Source organism: Arvicanthis niloticus, chromosome 4 (genome assembly GCF_011762505.2).
Source record: "Arvicanthis niloticus isolate mArvNil1 chromosome 4, mArvNil1.pat.X, whole genome shotgun sequence".
NCBI classification, from domain to species: Eukaryota; Metazoa; Chordata; class Mammalia; order Rodentia; family Muridae; genus Arvicanthis; species Arvicanthis niloticus.
Window position 1 is genome coordinate 92,406,291 of NC_047661.1, and position 21,620 is coordinate 92,427,910.

General features: G+C 32.4%; 1 protein-coding gene across 2 annotated transcripts in view; it reads left to right on the top strand.

Moving 5' to 3' along the window:
• Col11a1 (collagen type XI alpha 1 chain) overlaps positions 1 to 20,025 on the top strand; it is a 175,536-nt gene extending 155,511 nt beyond the window's left edge. For both annotated transcript variants that reach the window (XM_076933160.1, XM_034499909.2), the window contains exons 58-67: positions 6,167 to 6,220; positions 7,088 to 7,195; positions 7,694 to 7,747; positions 7,848 to 7,883; positions 7,977 to 8,030; positions 9,458 to 9,707; positions 13,652 to 13,764; positions 14,826 to 14,894; positions 16,684 to 16,917; positions 18,367 to 20,025. In XM_076933160.1, coding sequence (XP_076789275.1) covers positions 6,167 to 6,220; positions 7,088 to 7,195; positions 7,694 to 7,747; positions 7,848 to 7,883; positions 7,977 to 8,030; positions 9,458 to 9,707; positions 13,652 to 13,764; positions 14,826 to 14,894; positions 16,684 to 16,917; positions 18,367 to 18,513 — 1,119 coding nt within the window. In that variant the 3' untranslated portion in view covers positions 18,514 to 20,025. The remainder of the gene's footprint in view (positions 1 to 6,166; positions 6,221 to 7,087; positions 7,196 to 7,693; positions 7,748 to 7,847; positions 7,884 to 7,976; positions 8,031 to 9,457; positions 9,708 to 13,651; positions 13,765 to 14,825; positions 14,895 to 16,683; positions 16,918 to 18,366) is intronic.
• Positions 20,026 to 21,620: the final 1,595 nt, after the last annotated feature.

Here is a 21,620-nt window from a genome sequence, read left to right on the forward strand (position 1 = left end):
GGAGTGAGAGATATCTTATTGGTACAGGTTAAATTCACCCACTCTCGAGGCAAACCACATTTTTGAAAGAAAGTAGCTACTTCCTGGGCTTGAATAATGACAATAGGAACCCTGTGCCATCTCCAGCTCTATATTCTTAAAGAGAGAATAGGGAGGGATCTAATCCTGTCCTATAAAGGGATATTAAGTTTAATTAAAGATAATTGAAACATATTCCTGATCCATTCTTGTATTTATCAAATGGATTCTTTGTAACGCACACAACTAATGGACAGCAGTGCCACTGAATAAAGAATTGTGAAATACAAGAACAAATTATATTTCTAAATATTCACTTTTATATTTTTTGGTGAGTGTATGTAAATGACACTTAAATCCATATATATGGATATTGGTTATATCCACGTATAACCAATACTCTGGATTAGAAGTCACTGCAAGGCAAGCAGAGTTAAATTTAGAGCAGCTAGAACATAACTCAGTGACTCAGAATCTCATTTCCAGGTCACCTGTGTGTTTGCTTCCCTGATTTAGAAGTGTGATCCAGTTACTAAGGGAGGGAAGAGGATTAAGTGAAGATAAACGTGGGAGATGATGCTAAAATATTTGAAAGTTCAGACAAGTTTGTGTTGGAGTTAAAAATTAATCCACTTGAAATTTATATGACGAATTCCTTATTCATAATATGCTTTGCTCATATTTACACATACGTTTACACTCACATCTAATACTGTTCAGGAAGATGTCTGCAAGTACTCCTTGCGGGAAGGTATTTGTGCTTCTTCTTGAAGTTGCCTATAGTTCCCAACACAGAAATATTCAACCATGTCAACCACAGTACTTAACAAAGCCTTCTCATTTTGTTTTCTTAAAGTGTTTGTGTTTTAAATTCATTTTGAAATATGTAATAAATATCTTTATATAATCCAGGTTGGCCTTGATTTCACTGTTTGAGATCTTACCTCAGACCTCAAGTATTGGATCTCAGAAGTGACCCATCATGCTCAGCTATAAAAGTATATCTTTGCAATAATATGCAACTTAAGCATCTGTATATTCTATCTATACATTTATATTTGTATTAGCACATCACACACACAGAGACACATACACACACATACATGCACACACACACACACAAACACTCACATACACACACACACAATCACTCCACAGAATTAAGTAAAAATATGTAACAAATATTAATCAGAAACTGAAGAGACAGTGATAACACTTATTTTGTGAGTAGAATGACTTATTTCTTGAATAATCAACATTTTAACGGGCATGTCTCAAGGCATACAGTTGAATAAATTTAGCTATAAAAACACAGTTAATATTGTTGAATGATTTAAAAAAACATACACTTGATATCTGTAGTTATAATACTGTAGTGGTTTCAAGCATTTTGCTTTCATATTCTTTTATATCAAGTACCCAGTCATTTCAATGATTCTGGAAAACTGATCAGATAATTTTCATCAATTTATAAATACCTTCTTTGCAGAAAATAAATATATATATATATATATTTGACAGCATCCATTTTTAAACATACAAACATAAATAAAAGAAGAGAAGGGTTACTGAATTGTAGATTGAGTATTTTTTTTGACATTCCACATAAAGTCTGTAACAGAGTTTTAATATAAAATATTTTACAGTGGTTAAGTGGGTTTAATTTTTAAGGTATATGCTCTTTTGAATCTTCTGAGTCAAGTGTAGGGTATACAGTTTTTCTTAAAAACCCTGTGCTATACAGTTTTGAGTTACAGGTCAAGGCAGATACTTTATAAGGCAAAAGGGTGCAGGGAGGAGTGTTTGCATCTGTATTTTGAACACTTATAAATGCCTGGTTCCCGTTTTCCTTTTCTTTTTATTACTTATGAATTATGTATTTCCCTAAAGATTTTCCATTTTACAATATCCCGAAGAGCAAATACCAAACATGAACCCTTGGAATCACATTTTTATATGCAGACCTGAAGTTTTTAATATCTTCCATACAAAAACAGAGAGATTATAACTGTCTTCCCTGTCATGAAATTACCAATTTTTGATTTCAGACAATGAAACATAAGACTGACTTGGATTAACACCATAATTTCCATTCCTTCATGAGTATTATTTATAGAAAAATACCTCAAAAATAGATTTGTCACACAAATAATGTCTAGTATATATCTTCTTATTCCTGAGCAGTTAGGATCATGGGCATTTCTCCTTTTGTCATCTTTATCTTGTACAGTTATGGTGGAGTAAAAAAGCTGTTATGACCCATTCATCAGGGACATATCTACAAGTACTAATAGCATTTGCAGTGTGCTTTGTTATTTATTTGGACAGATTTTAAGATAGGTTCCCTTATCATTATCTTAACATTAGCATAATGTGGTTGTTAAATACTGTGGATAGACTCAGGGCTGTTAGGTGTTTGAGATGAATATGTGTGGCTTTAATGATTAAGATGTGGATACTTGCTGAGTGTTATGTGCCAATTCTTTCTCTGATAGAAAAACTTTTATAAACTGTCTCATGTGCCTGATAGACTAACGATAATAGGAAAACACAAGAAATGTGGTCCCTTTTCGTATTTTCAATATAGAGAGAATATACTATTTTTTGACTGTCATTCATCAGATTCAACCAGGAGTCTTTTAATTTTTTAATTCTTTGCTTATTTGCTTTACCTCTCACTCACTGCCCCTCTCCTAGTCACCCCCTTCCTGAATCCTCCCCTATACTCCCTTCTCCTTATCTTCTGAGCTGGTGGGGGCCCCTTGGATATCCCTCCCACCCTGCAACCAAGGATTCCTAATGGTTTCTGCTTCTTGTATAAGTCCACAGCTCTTTATTTTATCTATGTATATATGTATGTACATATGTATGTATGCATGTATGTATTCTTCTCTCACACAATACATCCTGACAATAGTTTGCCCTTCCTCACTCCTCTCAATTATATACCCTGCAACTCCCCTTTCTTCTAGATCTGTTTCTCCTCAATTTTCCTTCAGGAAAGAGCAAGCATCCCAGGGATATCAACCAAACATGATATAACAATAAGATTAGGCACAGACCATCCTATCAAGGATGGATGAGGCAACCCAGTAGGAGTAAAGGGGTCCCAAGAGCAGATCAAAGGGTACAGTTATGTTTTATTAGAACTATTTCCTCATGCGTCCATACATATTAGTTCAAATGCAGAGTATGTCATCTATGCCGATGATGCTATAAGGTCAATACATCATTATTTGATTGTTTCTCTTACCCATTTATATTATGTACTTTAACATGTGGTAGTGGAGGGTCATCTAAAGCCATTTTAAGAATGTTACTAGGGAAAAGTATTTTTTTCCTGTGGGGTTGGGGATAAATCTATGGCCTTTAATGCATATATAGATGCATGCTGTGCAGGCATTCTACCGCAAAGCTACACTTCTAATAATATTTCTTTTACTACTCTTTTTTTGGTCTTATTTCTTTGGTTGTTTTGTGACAAATAATGCACAAATAATGGCCTTGAACTTGCTATTTCACTGGGGATGAGCATGAACTTCTTTTGATCCATATGACTCAACCTCTCAATTGCCCTAAGACATTTATAAGGCATTTCTGAGTAAAGCAAAAGAATGTGTATAACACCAATATTTGATTAATTATTAGTCTTAAATGGCTAAATTAAATATATTTTATTTATGTTTAATGTGCATCACCTTCATTATGTTCCCTGGGCTACACCACGTGATTGAATTTGGAACCTGATTACACACAGATGCTTTTCTTTCTTTCTTTTGTTTGTTTGTTTGTTGTTGTTGCTGCTGCTTCTCTTGATGCTGTGACATTCTAATGATTCCCCTGTTCCCCATCCCATACTGCTGCACATTTCTATTCGTTCTCCTGGCCCTCTGGGCTTCTCTCCTGTATAATTTTTTTATTTTGTTTTTTTTAATACCTGAGTAATAATATAAAGAGAGGTGCCTAGTCTTATTACAACTTGATATGCCTTGTTTAGTAGGGATCCCTAGGAGGCCTGTTTTTCTGAAGGGAAACAGAAGAGGAGTGGATCTGTGAGAGAGGGAGTGACAAGAGTGCAAAGAAGGGAAAATATAGTCCAGTTATAACATACAAAAGAAGAATAACAAAAGAAGAAAAGAAAACAAAATAAAGTTAGGGACATAGACAAAAGAAAAGAAAAAGTCTCACCGTATCCATTGTAAACCAGTTTCAACAATTAAAGAATTTTTGTTCAAGTCTCCAATAGACAACTAGGAATGAACTCCAATTACTTAACTTGGGAAGAAAACCATACAAGTTATGTTTGCTTTTGCCATGTAATTGAAGAAGAAAATAATGTTGAATTGAATCTACAGACTTTAGGTCAAGATCTTATGTTTTGCAAGCAGGTTTGAAAGCTCATGTCTGCTTTTTTGCTACTAAAATGAAATTATATTAAATTGATCTTTGCTAAAACTGTGCCAGTACCTATGGCTTAGAAAAATGCATATCTAAACTGAAGCATGCTGATATCTCTTGACTTTGTCATCTAGAAACCTAATGAATACATTGGGTCTGTAATCAGCCAAGTGAATTCACTTGATCTTCCCAGAGTCCTTAGTCTGAAAGCATTTAAATCACAATAAACTTTTAAGGCAAAAAAAAAAAAAACAAAACAGTCAAGTATCATATATTCTAAAATAGAGCTGCAGACAAAGTCCTGCATTACAATTTGCTAAAAACATTTCTGGCTCACAAGAAGAAGTTCAAACATTTCTTTTTATTTCTTAATTCTAATTCTTATAATGAATGAGATTTTCATTCATTTTCCTTCCTGCTATGCAGGAGGTTTTTTTTATCTTTAAATTTTTGGAATCTAGTTCAGTGCACTTCCTTTGAAACTCACCTTCAAGGGTTTGTCAAATTGGCTTGCTGTTCTTTAAAACAGATTGCATTGTCCCTGGTTGTTGTCATCATTCTGAGAAGCTCAGTGTGATATTCTAAAAGAATGTAGGGCTATCAGTCCAACTCTTGGATTTGAATTCCAGGTCAGTTCTTATATGACAAATGAATGTTTTAATAAGTTAACTGGACACAAATTTTCATCATCAGTATTGCTGTGAATATTGAAAACACACGATTAAATCATAGTAGGATCATTGGATATCTTAATATACCTTTCTCTCCAGAGACCACAGTGAAATATGTTTATATTCAAGTGAATATAAATAAAATTGACGTCAGAATTCAGAGTGTTAGACATTGCCTCTTGTGGCTTCAAGTTCATATCACAGACTCATCTCATTCTCTACAGAATTAGATATCATTCCAAGCTGTCCCAATATGGTTTTACTTAAACACAACAACATCACATTTATATGACTTTTCTGAGGTTTTTAAATATCATTTGATTATTACAAGCTTTAGGTTATTTTTTTTTTACTGTTGCTGAAAATATTGTAACCTTTGAAATTAGAGCTTATCATTGAAGTACTTATGAACTGGATGTATAATTGGCAAATCTATTCTTCTTTAATTATTATAATTAATAGCTTATGCTTTCTTCTCAAATGTGAATCCATATATCTTCTATCTTATTTCAGGTTTCATGCACATTTATTTAACTAAAATTATCAATACTGTGATTCCTCATCAACTTCATGACATTTTAAGACCATGAATTTCTCCACAGTCCCAGCAAATGCAATAACACTCATCATTGTTAACCTTGACAGGACTTCACATTCAAAAAAAAAAAAAAAAAAAAACTGCCTCTATAACTCAAATGTGAATTTTTAATGCAGAGCCATTTTTTAAGTTACTTTTCTCAATATTTGGACAATGTAATTGCCAAAAGCGACTTAGAGAGAAAAGGATTTATTTTGGTTGTAAGGTGCATGACAAAGAAGATGTGGTGACTGGGACCAGTCACTGTCCCTGGTGGAGAACTTCAGACTGTGTGCTCATATGAAGAAGGTTGAGCAGGAAGCAAAGAGGAAGTCCTACCTTTGTTGCACCCAGCCATCCTGCTTCACCCGTACCATTCGGTGTAGCCACTTGGTCTAGAGCTCAGAGTTCTACAGCTTTCTAGATGATCACTACCAAATGAGTACACATTCAAACCATATTGCTTTTTCTTAATATATTTATTTCCTTTATTTTTGTTTAGGGACCTCCTGGTTTACCTGGTCTCAAAGGTGACCCTGGCTCCAAGGGTGAAAAGGTAATAGCAAAAGAATATTTTACTAGGATTTTATAGAACAAAGAGCAAATGTGATGACTTTCTCATGGCCACTTAAAAAGCAATTTAAACTATACTACTATCTTTCTGATTATAGGAAAAGATAACATTTTTTAGATTCTCAAATGTATTTAGAGGAAAAAAAAGTATGCAGATAGTAGTAAAAGTGTTTCAGCAGGAGAGCTATTTCTTAATGATCCCTTTTAGACACCTTATGGAGAAAGCATATGGTTATGCTAAATAACTCTCCCCCAAAATAGACTGAATAGCAAAAATGATTATTTTTCTGTGTTCAACATGAAAGAAAAAGTTTTAAATCAGAAATGTTTTTGAAATAATAGTACATTTTCCCAGAATTTATATTGTGTTTTACCACATAAAGAAAATGAGCCATTTGTATAATGGAATTACAATGATTTGAAAGGTTTTTATGTCTCCAGAACTCTGTTAAAGACTACGCGGTCCCTAAAGAATATTAAAGATTTCATATTAAATGAGATGGTTACTGAAATAATGAGCTCTCCAGTTTTTTTTTCCAATGTGCCACTTGGACATTATTGTTTTTTTTTTAAGTTTATTGTAGATGAAGCACTAATGATTATTATTTTTTGTAGAACGTTCTTTTATTTGTAATACTCCATTCTCAGTAATGAATCTTCTTCCTATAAGCAATAATGATCCACTTAATTATATGAAGGTTCTAAGCTCTAAATTTATGCAGAAATCTTATAAAAAATCCCCCCATTTCTTTGATAGTATGTTTCATGAATTCCACATTCAAGTATTTTATGACTAGAATTTCATCATGGATCTAACATATATTACTAATTTTTTCTTTCATTTTTATAGGGACACCCTGGTTTAATTGGATTAATTGGCCCTCCCGGAGAACAAGGAGAAAAAGGTGACAGAGGACTTCCTGGGACTCAAGGTTCTCCAGGAGCCAAAGGCGATGGGGTGAGCACAGTTAGATGCATGGTCACGTCATTATGTTGGCATAATAAAGTTGCACACTCACATGGTTTTTCATGTTGATCACTGGGGTGGCTTTAGGGCCCCCAGATCCTTATCTGCTTTACTTTATACTCTTTTACAAAACTATGTTAATAAAGAATATAATTTAAGTTAAAATAATAAAAGACACAATGATGTAGATATTTGTACAAGTTATTCTTGATTCAACATTACAATCAGATCTTATTTTGAGAGCTTTAGGGATGCGATGCCATACATTACATATAATGTACGTCTGTATAGTCCTCATGTTAGTGATGTAATATAAAAGTTATATATTGCAATGAATGGTAAAAATCTTGGATTCCCAAACAAAAAGTAATTCATAATGAACAATTCTTTGCTGTCCATAAATTTTCAGATTTTTGCAATGCATGTAGCAAAACATGAAAATGAAACCAACTAAGACTCTTTTTAATTGGATATTGTTTCTCCCACTAGGGCATCCCAGGTCCTGCTGGTCCCATAGGTCCTCCTGGTCCTCCAGGATTACCAGTAAGTACAAGACAAAAGAAATATGAGGTAAAACAGGAAGCATGTCAGTGCAAACTATTGTCTGTGCATTTACCTGTGCGTGTTTCCTTGTGTTTTCTAGGGTCCTGCTGGCCCGAAGGGTAACAAAGGATCATCTGTAAGTGATTGTCTCATTTGAGTGGTAATGCTTCAATGGAGCCTGTTTCATTTCTTTCTCACTTCATGGTTCGTCTTGTTTTCTTCTTAAAAGGGACCTACTGGCCAGAAGGGTGACAGTGGTATGCCAGGGCCTCCTGGGCCTCCGGTAAGTGTATATCAGCAAGAAAGATACTCTTTTAACAGCGGAAAAAAGTGCTAGAAAATGTTTCCCTGGGCTTATATAACAAGAGGAACGCATATTCTGTCCAAAGTACTGATTTTGTAAGAAAATCCAACTTAGTCCCTACATGTCAAGATTTGTTTTTTAATTGATATTATTTTTTTACATATAAATATTTCTTAATTGCATTCTACAATAAAGTTATTAAGATTTCAAGATAATTATGTACACTTTGGTCACATGTAATAAGACTAACAGAATATGTGCCCACATAATATGAATGAATATTCTTTATTCCTGAATAAAGATGAAAGTTCAGATCCTTTAGCTAAGTAAGTGTCATTTATTAGCAGTGATATTTTTTCAAAGAGTTTGGATTTTCTTTTAAAATGTAGTATTTTTATAAAATGTAGACTTATATATATTATAAATTGTATATAATATAAATTGTATTCTGCTTTTCAAGGACACCAAGTTTTTCCTAGCTAAATTGTTTCCAACTGTATGTGTGTTCATTTAGTCCACCTACAGGGCAAAATACAAGCAAAAGTGTCACTGTGGAGTCTGGACATACTAGATCAAAGTGTCACAGGATTGGTTTTTTCTGAAAGAGTGGGAGAAGAAACTATATTAAACTTCTCAGCTTATACATAACATACTTTTCTTAGATTCTCAACCTTGCCTAGATCTGTGTTCATGGGAGCATATTATTTTCTTTTTATAAGAACATCAGTGATACTTAAATAGGCCTATCCCAATGACTTCACCTTACTGTATCATATATTCTATCATCCCAATGATAAGAAAGATGGAATTCTGAATTATTGTGCTGAGGGTCAGAAATACTAACTGCCCATATAGGTGGAGCATGATTTTCCAGTGTGGATATGGATTAACCGTTTGATATAGTTCTATACTTACATATCAGTAAATTCAATGCATGGCATTTACTTCCAGAGTAATATAGAATAACATAAGTTATGCATACTTTAATACGATAATGGGGTACACATGTTTTACTCCTTAGGAAAGTAAGCTAATACTGAATAAATAAAATGTGGATAGCCTGAGAGCATTGTAACAATGTTCTAGTCCCCAGAGATTCTAATATCTAGTCATGGATATAACTATACAAGTCAAGACTAGTGCATAAATAACAGGAGTAACCTATGTAATATGTCAGCAAAAATTCTTACTCTGTTAATTTACAGATAATGTACTAGTAATTATCTGCTTTGGAAACCTCAATATCTCTACTATATTATTTTAAAAGAACATGTCTTTTCTTATATTACATATCATTAATTTAGCAACTGATAGCTAAGCCAATTAATTTTTAAAAGAATATAAGTAGTAAATAAACTCACAGTATATCCTATTTTCTGAAATAATGACAATCAATTTGCTTGCAGGGGCCTCCTGGTGAAGTCATACAGCCATTACCTATTTTGTCACCGAAGAAAACAAGAAGACACACTGAAAGCATCCAGGCCGACGCAGGTGATAATGTTCTTGACTACTCAGATGGCATGGAGGAAATATTTGGTTCCCTCAATTCTCTGAAACAAGACATTGAACACATGAAGTTTCCCATGGGTACACAGACCAACCCAGCACGAACATGCAAGGACCTGCAACTCAGCCATCCTGATTTCCCAGATGGTATGTCAATAGTGACTAAACAAATACGCTAAGCTGCTGGGCCACTGAAGTGTCTTGTCATTTCATCCAATTTTCTTAATATAGTTAATATAGACTCTAAATCAAATTAAAGCAAATTAGTATTACTTTTATCCTTATAGATGGGGAAAACAATTATTTACATGCATTCTAAGAAATGTTTTCTAAAGTTCCCTACAAAATCATGTTTTATTAAATTTCGACAGGACTATTTTTGGATACTTATTAGCACAGATATATTGTCCATGCAAATGTCTCACAGCATAGTATTTTATGTGCACAAACATGCATACCACTACATTTATTACTGACTTACTGTTAATAAGCTTATAGTAAAATGATTATGTTAATATTAACTGATATGAATATGTTAATATGGCTTAGTATATTAATCTGAATACTATGTATAACAGTAAGTAGATTAACAGCTGAATATTTGATCCATGGGTTTGGTGAATAGAATATTTAAGAATAATGATGACTTGTGGGAAAAATGTAGTTTTCAGGGCTGGAGGTCATTAAGAACACTGGCTGCCCTTACAGAGGACCTAGGTTCAGTTCCAGCATCCACCTGACAGCTTACAGTGTTGGTAACCCCAGTTTCAGAGTATTTTTGGAGCTTCTAGCCTCTATAGGCACCAAAATACATGAGTCAGACATAACAATCATAGACATAAAACTAAACCTTTTTTGAAAATCATTTTCCTTTGATGCACACATAGCCAGAGAAACTAGAACCAGCTCATGTAATGGTAATTATACTTTACTGTGCCTGCAGCCTAAAAATGCCTTGTATTTTTATTTTCTGAGGAAGTAGCAGTTTTCAGATTTGATAAATAGGTGGTAAAATCATCGAATTAGTTGTTTCATGAACAGTAAGTACTTATACAACTCTCAGTTTTCCACTTTATTCTGAAGAATGCCTGTCTCTCCTTTATCCCCAGGAAACTATTGTTTTGTATGATTGATTTTAAATTAATATAATGATTTATATTTGATTTTAAATTAATGTAATGATTCATATATATATGTATATATATATGTGTGTGTGTGCATATATATGCATATATATGCACACACACATATATATACACAAACACTACTTGTAGAAAAGTCAAACATAATTCACAAGTAGCACTATAAAATAAAAACATCAGAAAAATGATATTATCTTAAACATAGTCTATTAACACTAACAAAATGTAATTTGATCCTACATAAATGTGAATCTATAGTTGTTAAATAAGTATTATGTCAAAAGATACATTTAGTTCAGTGTCATATATATAGATTCTTATTTTTAACTGGCGTCATACAAGCAATTGAGATAATGTCGTTCCTATTCCAAAGTTTAAAATCAGTGCCAATCAATAGATTCTTGTTGGATTCATATGACACTTAAATGAATATGAATGAATGTGACTATGGCATGTGACTCATACACTTTGGAACTCCATAAATGATTTAATCAGGCAGAACTGATCACCAGGTGTAAAAGATAAGATCAGGCATTGAATTACATACCACGTATGATGCAGAAGAGCTGAGATGAAAAATGCCCTTTAAAAAAAAGTGAGCTACCTGTAGGCTGTACTTTCCAATAATCTCAACATAGTAATCCACTTTGTTAATTGTTTACAATACTAATTAAATAAGATTATCTTTATTTGTTATATATTTATGAGCAGTGGTTCTACAAACAGGTCCTCATAGTTTAATGTGAAAATAACAGCCTAGAGATAATTTCCTAACTGTAAAAATAGGAAATCCCATGATAGCATATTATATGTGTTAGGAAACTTATATGAATTTATGCAATAAGAAAGTGGGTCTATTCTGATGAACATAATGTTAATAACTTTGATAGTTATATTTCTTCTGAAATGATAAAGAGATCATCAGCCATGGTAATAAATCAAAGAATTATTCCAGGAAAAATATGGGAAACATTTGCAAAATTATAATAAAGCAAGACCCTAATGTTTGTGTAAAATCAAAAAATAACTCACTTAGAGTAAGCAGTCATGAACAACCTGCAGAGTAATGTCTAGTAAATTAATGGAACACAAAACCTTGTCAAAGTACCTGGGTAAGGAGCTGATTGACTATTCTGCAGAAGAAATGATGATGCCAAGTTTACAGTTAAAATACTCTTAGCTGAGTGCTGAATAAATTAGAGACAAATTAAACATGGGATTTATGGTATGTGGGACCTCTTTAGCTTTCTAATGTTTTTAGTTTTTTATGTTCTTGAGTATTTCAAGGCCCCATGTGTGTGTGTGGGGGGGGGGGGTATCATGCATACATGATGCCACAGAGGAAAAAAAGGAAATAGAAAAGAAAAGGAAGAAAGAAAGCATACAGTTACAGTTGTGTTCCTCCAGGTGGGTGCTGGGAATCAAACCCAGATCACCTAGAAGAGCCTCAAGAAGAGAAGTGCTCTTAAGTGCTGAGCCACTTCTCCACCCCTGATACTGTACCACTTTAGGGAACAAATTTATCTTAAGAACTTATCTATTAATATTTAATTCTGAAGGATACTTAAGGGCACTGTAAAATGAAATAATTGATACAAATTCATTTTCTATAGGACTCAAAACTAAAAATTCCTATAACATACAAAATAATACAGATGGTGATGGTGGGAACGCTGAAATTGTGAATTCTTTTATTTACTTATATGGTTTTTCTAAGAAACGTGTTTCATATGTGAAGAAATTGATGAAAAATAAGAATATTTTTGTTACATAATATGTTCAAATGACATGAACAATTATAGAAACTATTGAAATTTAAAGAATTCTCCTGATTATATGCAGTATTGGATATTAAAGAATTAGATGGTACTGTATTTTCGATTTTTCAAGTACTAAATCAATTAATTTGAGCTTTTTAAGTTTCAAATAGGACTGGAGAAATGGCTCAGTGAGTAAGTCTGTTGAGTAACCATGGAGACATGAGTTTTGATCCCTTGCTCTCCCACAAAAGTTGGTTATGGATGTACATATCCCAAGTCCTAATTTTGCCAGAGAAGTGTCAAAAAGAATCCAGGAGCTCAGCAGCTAGCTAGTCTGTCTGAATGGATGAGTTCCAGGTCCACTGAGAGACTCTCTCAAAACAAAAGGTGGAGAGGTAGAAAGAAACATCAAACATTGACCATTGCCTTCCATACAATTACACATACATGTGCAGATGCAAGTGCACAACATATATTATAAGCAATTGTAAACACTCTCCCACACAATATTTAACTCTATAATCAGTACATTGATTTGATTCAAATCAATAGTTGAAATAGAAACTTATGTATGGGCAGGAAAAGAGCAAAGGAATTGTCACATATGTAATTTATCCTCTAATATCCCTGAGTAAAAATGCATTGTGGTTTAAAGAATAACCTTATGTTATTCTCATTATTTACCACTTGCACTCACAGAACACCAAATATCAGTCATTAACATAATCAAGTTTGTTCTATAACATTTTAGTAATGGCTTTTATAGCAGAATGCAGGTCATCTTAGAATCCCATTCAAAAGGAACTTATTACAAGAAGTTTTGCTATGAAATAATGCTGTAGCCACGGAGGTAACATATGAATCACCTTGCTTTGTTACACATAAAAACATGCTGATTACACCACTGAGATTACTAAGATGTGATCACACATAAACAGAGCTCATAGGTGAAAATGTTACAGTTAAACTGGAACCAAAGTCTGACTGGAATGCTAAGAACTAAAGAGATTATTTCAAAGTGATTATTTAGGCTATTTACAAAGATTTGAAGCAAAAGAAACATAAAGTAGCTCTATTCAAATATATACTATATATGACAAAAACAACACAGGAAATTTAATATCTAATGCATTTCATTATGATATTATCATTAGCTTCATATATGAGGGTCTTCTTTCTTAACTTCTAGGTGAATATTGGATTGATCCCAACCAAGGTTGCTCTGGCGATTCCTTCAAAGTTTACTGTAATTTCACAGCTGGTGGTGAGACGTGCATCTATCCAGACAAAAAATCTGAGGGAGTAAGTACCAAATTTGGCGGTGAATGTTGACACTTCCTGCCATGTTTTTGCAATATTGAACTAAACAGGAAAATTATACTGTCGTATTTTCATTTATCTGCTTTTCTTACTGGGCAATTAGAATATTTCATTTGCATAAACATGAATAAGTCACCAAACTGATGCTCATGGTTTACACATACTTCTTCCTTTATTTTGTTACCCAGATGTATTTTTTAGGCACCTGCTTGCTCTCAAAAATTCTATGGCTTACGTGACACAGCACAGCTGAATCTCAGATCTTAGAGAGTGTATGGTATTTTCTGCCCATTATCACATGATAGAATTTGCAGCTGCATATTATGTTGAGAGTGGAAAATTTTATAAAGTATTAATCTCTGTTTTAAAAAATGAGCATATGCCAACTTTACATATATTTTGAATATTTTAAACTCACCAAACAAGTTCTCTGATTCTTACCTTTCAGTATTTGGATACTTGAGGTTTATCTCTAGAGCCCCAGGTAGATCTTCTGTATGAAGAAGCATATTCAACTGACATAATGATATTTTCTGATATTCTATAAGTGGGACAATATTTATTTGTTCTATTCAGTTAATAAACCTTACTTTTCCTATCAAGCAATGTGACAGACAGAGGGATGGAAATTATTTGAAATAAGTCAGCTAACTCTGTGGGTTATGAAAGTCTTGAGAAGAAAAGTTAAGCCTATTATTTAAAACTCAATGGGTCAGGCATTTTTCCCCTGGAAGAAGTCATTTACATAAGACTCCTATTTCTGCTTCCTGATAACCTGTAACTGTAACGAGTTTGAGTTAGTTTCTTCCTTTTCTTTATTTTTAGACAGAAAATCTTTCAGGAATGAAAAACTCAGTCTTCACATGACATTCACAGGATCTAGCTCGAAGTTTTTTCATATCTCATTTTGTATAATATAGGACCCAGATAACTCAGAACAATTTTTGATCTCCTAATCATACTAAAATTGTATGATATGCATATAAACAATGATATTCATAACTTTTATCCATTTTTAAAAATTGCTCATTCTTTCCCAACAGGTAAGAATTTCATCGTGGCCAAAGGAGAAGCCGGGAAGTTGGTACAGTGAATTTAAGAGAGGAAAACTGGTATGTTGCTGCCTTCACATACAACAAAATCTCTTAAACTCCTTAGGTGACGCTTCAATTAAGTGTCCTCAGAAGCTGAATCATAAGTAATGCTACAAAGAGTTCCATACACCTTCACAGTTCCCAGCCCTTTAGGTATTAGACATGGGTAATACTTTAAAGCTTAAAGCTCTGAATCAAAATAACTGAAAGGATTTCTGAAAAAGAAGGTATAATCAAATGAAAAATGCACTTTAGCATTATAGTTTTTTTTAAACTAAAAGTAGCAAGAATCAAAACACAACATTTATTCAATATATCTAACTCCATTTATTTTACTTTTTGTCTCCTTGAAACCCAGTTATTCTTTGTTCCTAATTTCAATAGGAACTTGTAGAATGTGTAATTTTTCCCTCCTTGTTAGTTTCATGATTATAATAAACAAATGACAGATCACTTTTTGTATGAAGCCCATGTTTACTTAAATCTTTCAATGCAGATACCAATTCCAGTAATAGTTTGCTAAAGATAAAGTAAGTTTAAAGTCCAATTAAATTATATTAAAGATTGTTAAAATGGTTCTTTTAGTTAATTAGGAATTTCTCACAATTTCCCAATACTCCTGGTAATTATTTACTTATTTAATATTTTAAGTGGTATTAGTTTCCACAGGTAATAAATTACACATTTAATCTCCTTACTCATACACATGCATTCGTATTAAGCAATGACTTCTAAAGAATTTTTTTACCTGACTTAAAATTTTCTAGTTATATACTGAACATACATAATAAATAGTCATCTGTTTGAGTTACAATACACATATTTAGAAATATTTATTAATTTTATTTTAATTTATATTAATTTGTGCAAAGCACATCTAAAATATACCTTCAACCTCACAAGAATTATCATTATAATTTGTTAACAAGAAAGGTTAAGTAAATGCTATTGTAAAACGGGAGATTACAGATTTCCATGGGCTCAATCTGAATAATTCATTTAAATTTTTATAATTTCTAAAATTTTATATAAATACATTTTATAATTTATTTAATTTTTAAAATTTAAAATTTAAAGTATTGTATACTTTTCTGGAACACAGATCTTCCATTCATGACAAACAAAATAGTCGATGAAGGTGTTATAACTTAATAATTTGCAACTAAGAATATTTTACTCTGTAAAAACAACATTATAATTTTTACAGATACTGACTAAAATTTTCTGAGGATCTATGCTTGATGATATTGATTTAAAAAAAAAAACAAGCTGTACATTTTCTGGAAATAGGCAAATTCACATCTATGCTAAGAAACAAAAGCATCTTAGAAGACTATGGTCCGTGGGATATAGTTAAAGATTCAGGTAAAGTTATGTCACAAAATTTCTGAGACAGCAAAACAATATAAAAGCATTTCAACCTTTGTGGCAAGATTCCTCAATTATTTTCAATGAAAAAATGTTTACTATCTTACCAGTTAAAATATGCACAACTATACTAAAATATTTCTTGGAGATAAGAACATTTGCTTTCTTAGAGTATTTACTAGATCAAAATAAAAACAGAGAGATAAAGTAAATTTGCTTTAAATATGAGCAGTATTGTAGTAACTGAGGTGTGGGGAATTCCAGTGCTGGTAGCAAAGCCCCTAATTATGGCTCCTTTGACTCTTGTCACATTTCTTCATAAAATGATAGTGTTCCCTTTAGGATCACCAAGACCTGGCAGCACCATTCACAGACAGTATTTAATTCTTTATGACAAGAAAGATCAGTCCTTATATGCCTTATTACTTTTTTCTTCCAGCTTTCATATTTAGATGTGGAAGGCAATTCCATCAATATGGTACAAATGACATTCCTGAAGCTCCTGACTGCCTCTGCCCGACAAAATTTCACGTACAATTGCCATCAGTCAACTGCATGGTATGACGTATTATCAGGAAGTTATGACAAAGCCCTTCGGTTTCTGGGATCTAACGATGAGGAAATGTCCTATGAGAACAACCCACACATCAAAGCTTTGTATGATGGCTGTGCGGTGAGTACAGTCTCAGTGTGCTCTCTTTCCAGGGTTTTGGGCTTAAAAGGCAGTGTGGACTGCTTTGTTAGGGTTCAAAGCTAGATGTGTGTCTTAAAATGGATATCAATTATAAAGACTTAGAGCTTAGCACTAACATATTCAGATACCACCAAGGCACACGCACATATCAGAAAACCACCACGGCACATGCACGTATGATACTCTGAAATACACACTTAATTATCTAGTTTGAAAGATCTAACAGAAGGTAACATTAGATCATATGTTGTTATATCTATATCTGATATTTTAAAAAATATTAACAAGAGTCACTCAAATTAAAAAAAAATTTAAACTAACAAACCCCTGAATCCAAGAATTTAAAATGATAGAGGAATTGCTATTATATTGTTCACAGATTTTTTTTGTCTGTCTTTTGGAAGAAACATCATACCAGCTTTGGACCAATTGTCTATTTCCCCCTTTTTATTCTCTGAAATTTTTTTTAACATGTGGGAATTCTGTATAATAGCTATTGCTTTAGTTTAGAGTTAATGACTCAAGTAATGTCAATTACAAGTAACAAAGTTTGTGATTTTAGCAATATGAGCTTGGTATAAGAAAAACAAAGAGGGGAAAAAGAGAATGAGAAAAAGCTATAGAAAACTCTCCAGTATATTTCACTGCAATTCCTACACTTTTGCCACCAAATATGGTGGTATGAATCTGGGAGAATGGAACCTAAAAGCAAGGCAGACTAAGGTCTCATGAAAGAACCAAATTTATTTAGAGAATCAGACAATTTATATTCTGAAGGTTAAGCAAGGTCAAATGAGCAAAGAACACATTTGTCAGACTATATAGATATTCAATGATGTGACATGCTTGAAAACATCTTTAGAATAGCAAAAGCAAAAGGCAATGTGTAATCAAAAGCAAACCCACTCATATTTACTACACTTGGGAGGGGCAAGAAAGCAAATTCCGTGTTTTGGAAGATCAGAAGTCACAGGACTCTTGTCTTATTTTCTTGGAAATTCTGTCAGAATTCTTGTCACACAGATCCATTCGTGGAAAGTGTTCTGACATACTTTATTCTGATTTTTCATAAAATAATTTAGTTTTGGTTTTACACCTTTATACCTAAATTAGTAAGAATTTCTTATTTATGTAAGACTTGAGTCTTAGATAAATATGTACATTTCATATTGAATTATATGTTTTAACTTAGATTCCTTTTAACCATGCATAATCAAGCAATTGAAATTATACAGCAAGTGTAATTGTCAACAAAGTTTAAATCTTCATGTGACATAATTATTTTAAAAGAAGAATTTTTACCTAGTCACTGGTGATCTCTTCTCTCTCACTTTTATAGCTCATATCAGATAGTTAACAAAGGAAATAACATGAATTTTAATAATATTAAGTGTTAAAGTAACTTTTAATTTCTGTTTAACTTTACAGTCCCGAAAAGGCTATGAAAAGACAGTGATTGAGATCAATACTCCAAAAATTGATCAGGTTCCCATCATTGATGTAATGATCAATGATTTTGGTGATCAGAATCAGAAGTTTGGATTTGAAGTTGGTCCAGCTTGCTTTCTTGGCTAAGACTAGAACGAAGACCATATGAAACCAACAGGAAAAATACCTTGGTGCCGCCAACCCATTTTATGCCACATGCAAGTTTTGAATAAGGACGGTATAGAAATGTGTTTAGAAATCTCTGATGCCTGCTGGAGGCACAGTCAGAGGAAAGAAGTTTTGGTAGTCATAATGATGTAAGATAGTGTGGCTGAGATGGCAACAGGGCTGATTCTTGATTCTCAACCCTCATCTCTCCTTTTCCTATTTGGATTTTGTTGGTGCTGTAGAAAACAAAAAAGAGAGAAAATATCTATTCGTAAAAAAAAAAAAAAAAAATGGTGCTCATTCTTGTCCATCAAAGATATAGTTAAAGTGTGTTTAATAAATTGTAATTATTTTATGTACAGTTCTACACTGTCTTCCCTGTGTCCATTTCCAAAACTTGCACGTGACTCTGAATTCCAACTAGTTCTAATTTCATGACAGTTGTGGACTGTGACAACAATAAATATTGTGATACAAAAACTCAAGTTGTATTTCTGCTGACTCTAATTGCTTTCCCTTGATTAATAATAAAATGCCTTTGTATTTGTTGATGTTGAAGACCAGTTATTTGATGTCACTGACAGATTTCACAGTGGTCAAACCCAAACTTTCAAGAGCACACTTCAATTATCCCTTCTTTGCTAACAGTGACTTGTTGAATTTCAGCCAGAAATATCATGCATTTTAAAAATTAATTCAGTGCTATACCTCGAATATTTTCTTCTCAGAACCCAGATTTCACCTAATACTTGTATATATGGAAAACAAGAAAATTTATATTTTTGGACAGGAAAGTATGTATGAGAAACTGTTTTAACATCCACCCAGAAAATAACTTTATGTACAATTATTTCTCTACTTAATCGTCTTTCATTGTCTTCAGTGTGCTTCAGCAATGCCAACTAATATTAAAGATAAAAATAAGAAATTATTTATGAATTTGTGGAATGATAGGTTTTTAAACAATGAACTTTTAAAATCTGATGTAAGTGGCATAATAATAGTCCCAAATATTATTTTACTTGCCCAACAAATATAATTCCTGTGTTTTAAAATGATTATTTTCAACATTTGACCAACCTAGTAACTAAATACATAGGGTGGGCTGTTTCAAAAGTCATATTTGCTCAAGACAATCAACCTCACTCTCTTTTTCCACTTAGGTATTTTCTTTCACATACCTTGGACTAGCAATAAAATTTTAAAATCACCAACTGAATTTTGTATCTATTTTAAGTAATATATGTAAGACTTGAAAATAAATGTTTTATTATAATTTCTTATATGAAGTGTTAAATTAATTGATACCAGATTCCACTGGAACATTTATCAGCTGATAATTTATCTCAAAGAACATAATCTGTAATCTTGACATTTAAAAGTGAACATTTGTAATTCGGAATTCCTTTATTTCTGAAACCAAGTTTGTAAATGTCCTTTGGAGTAAGGAGATATGAATTTTATCAATAAATCAAGTCTTGTCTACCTGGATTGGTCATTTTCTTTCTTAAACAGGTTGCAATTCACTCATCTACAAAAAGAATTTTGATTGTCATACTTGACCATCCAGATGAGAAGTCTGTAACCCTTGCATGTTAACCTTCAAAGATAAGTTTTCAAACATAAAATGTAGTTAATGATGGCATACAATATTTCCAAAAAAATTACAACTTTTATTTAGTATTTCAAAATGGTTTTTACAGGTAAATATTTTACAAAGTCTCATACAGGGTCATGACTTCAGAACTAAAAATATTTTCTAGCAAATTTTTAAGTTTTTAAATCACACATGAAATAATATTAGATAACAAAGCAAGTTTTATACATCAGTTAACTTACCTGCATTAAGGAAAGAATATGTTGTATATTAACTTATGCCAAAGTAGTTGTCTTTTTAATGAAATAAATTTGGTACCTATGATAATAAATGTAGACATATTCTGTTTTTTTCCTGTATGGATATGATTTTTTACCTGACACAAGGATTTTTTTCTCTTTCCTTGGATGATTTCATCTGGAAAATAAATAAAACTTCAGTGAAAATTAAAAGTACATTTATTAGATGATAATGGAACAAATAAAAATTATTGGAATTAAAAGCACAGATGTTTATTCAATCATGCATGAAGAATGGGTCACATGATAGTATAAAAAATTTTGGTATTATTCTTTTTCTTAAAATAAATTATAAGCCCAAAGTCCACAAAATAAAGTGAAAGGGATTATTTTGAGTGAATCAACATTTTATTATAATTGTTTTAATGAAAACCATCAAAAATAATCAGAAATTTTGGGAAGATGACTCTTAACTCTTGGATGTATGTCAGGGATTTCCTTGGTCATTTGTACAAAACACATACACAAATGTGCACACATGAATGTATATACACACACAAAACACATGCTCACATGTGTGCACACATGCAACCCCCCACCCAACACATATACACACCCCACAGTCTCTTTAAGAGTTTCTTCATAGGAAATCTCCATATAATTTATGAAAGACTAGATTTATCCAGCATATATATGAAAATAAATTATTCAATAATTAATAGCTTAGAAATGCTTTTATTTTATGTCATGTTTTGGCATTAGAATCTATTAGGATTGTTTTTAAAATCTGGTAAGTTCTATTAAATTTTTTCCATATGTGCACTTAGATTTACCAGAATTTTTCACAAAGGAGTTTCTGCTGTCTATTTCTCTATAGTTATGGATATTATTCATGCTCAGTACATGCAGAGTCAAGGGCCTACTATGCTAAAACTCTGTCACTATATCTTTTAGTCACCATGACATGGTTGGTTTTAAGATTATTTAGTAAACCATCTCTTCATTAGGATTAAAGCATCAATATATTTATGAGTTACTGAATCTTAATAATTATACACCACCCTTTGAAATTATTATACAAATGCCAGATGAATAACCTTTAATTGAACACCTTCCCAGTTGGTACCTCTGCAACAAATGAAAGGAAAAAATGGCAAAAAGATATAAGATGCAAAAGTAGTTTTCTAACCAATCACATGGTTAAAATGTCTGAGTAAAATATGATTTTTTTCAGAATCATGTATGTTCTC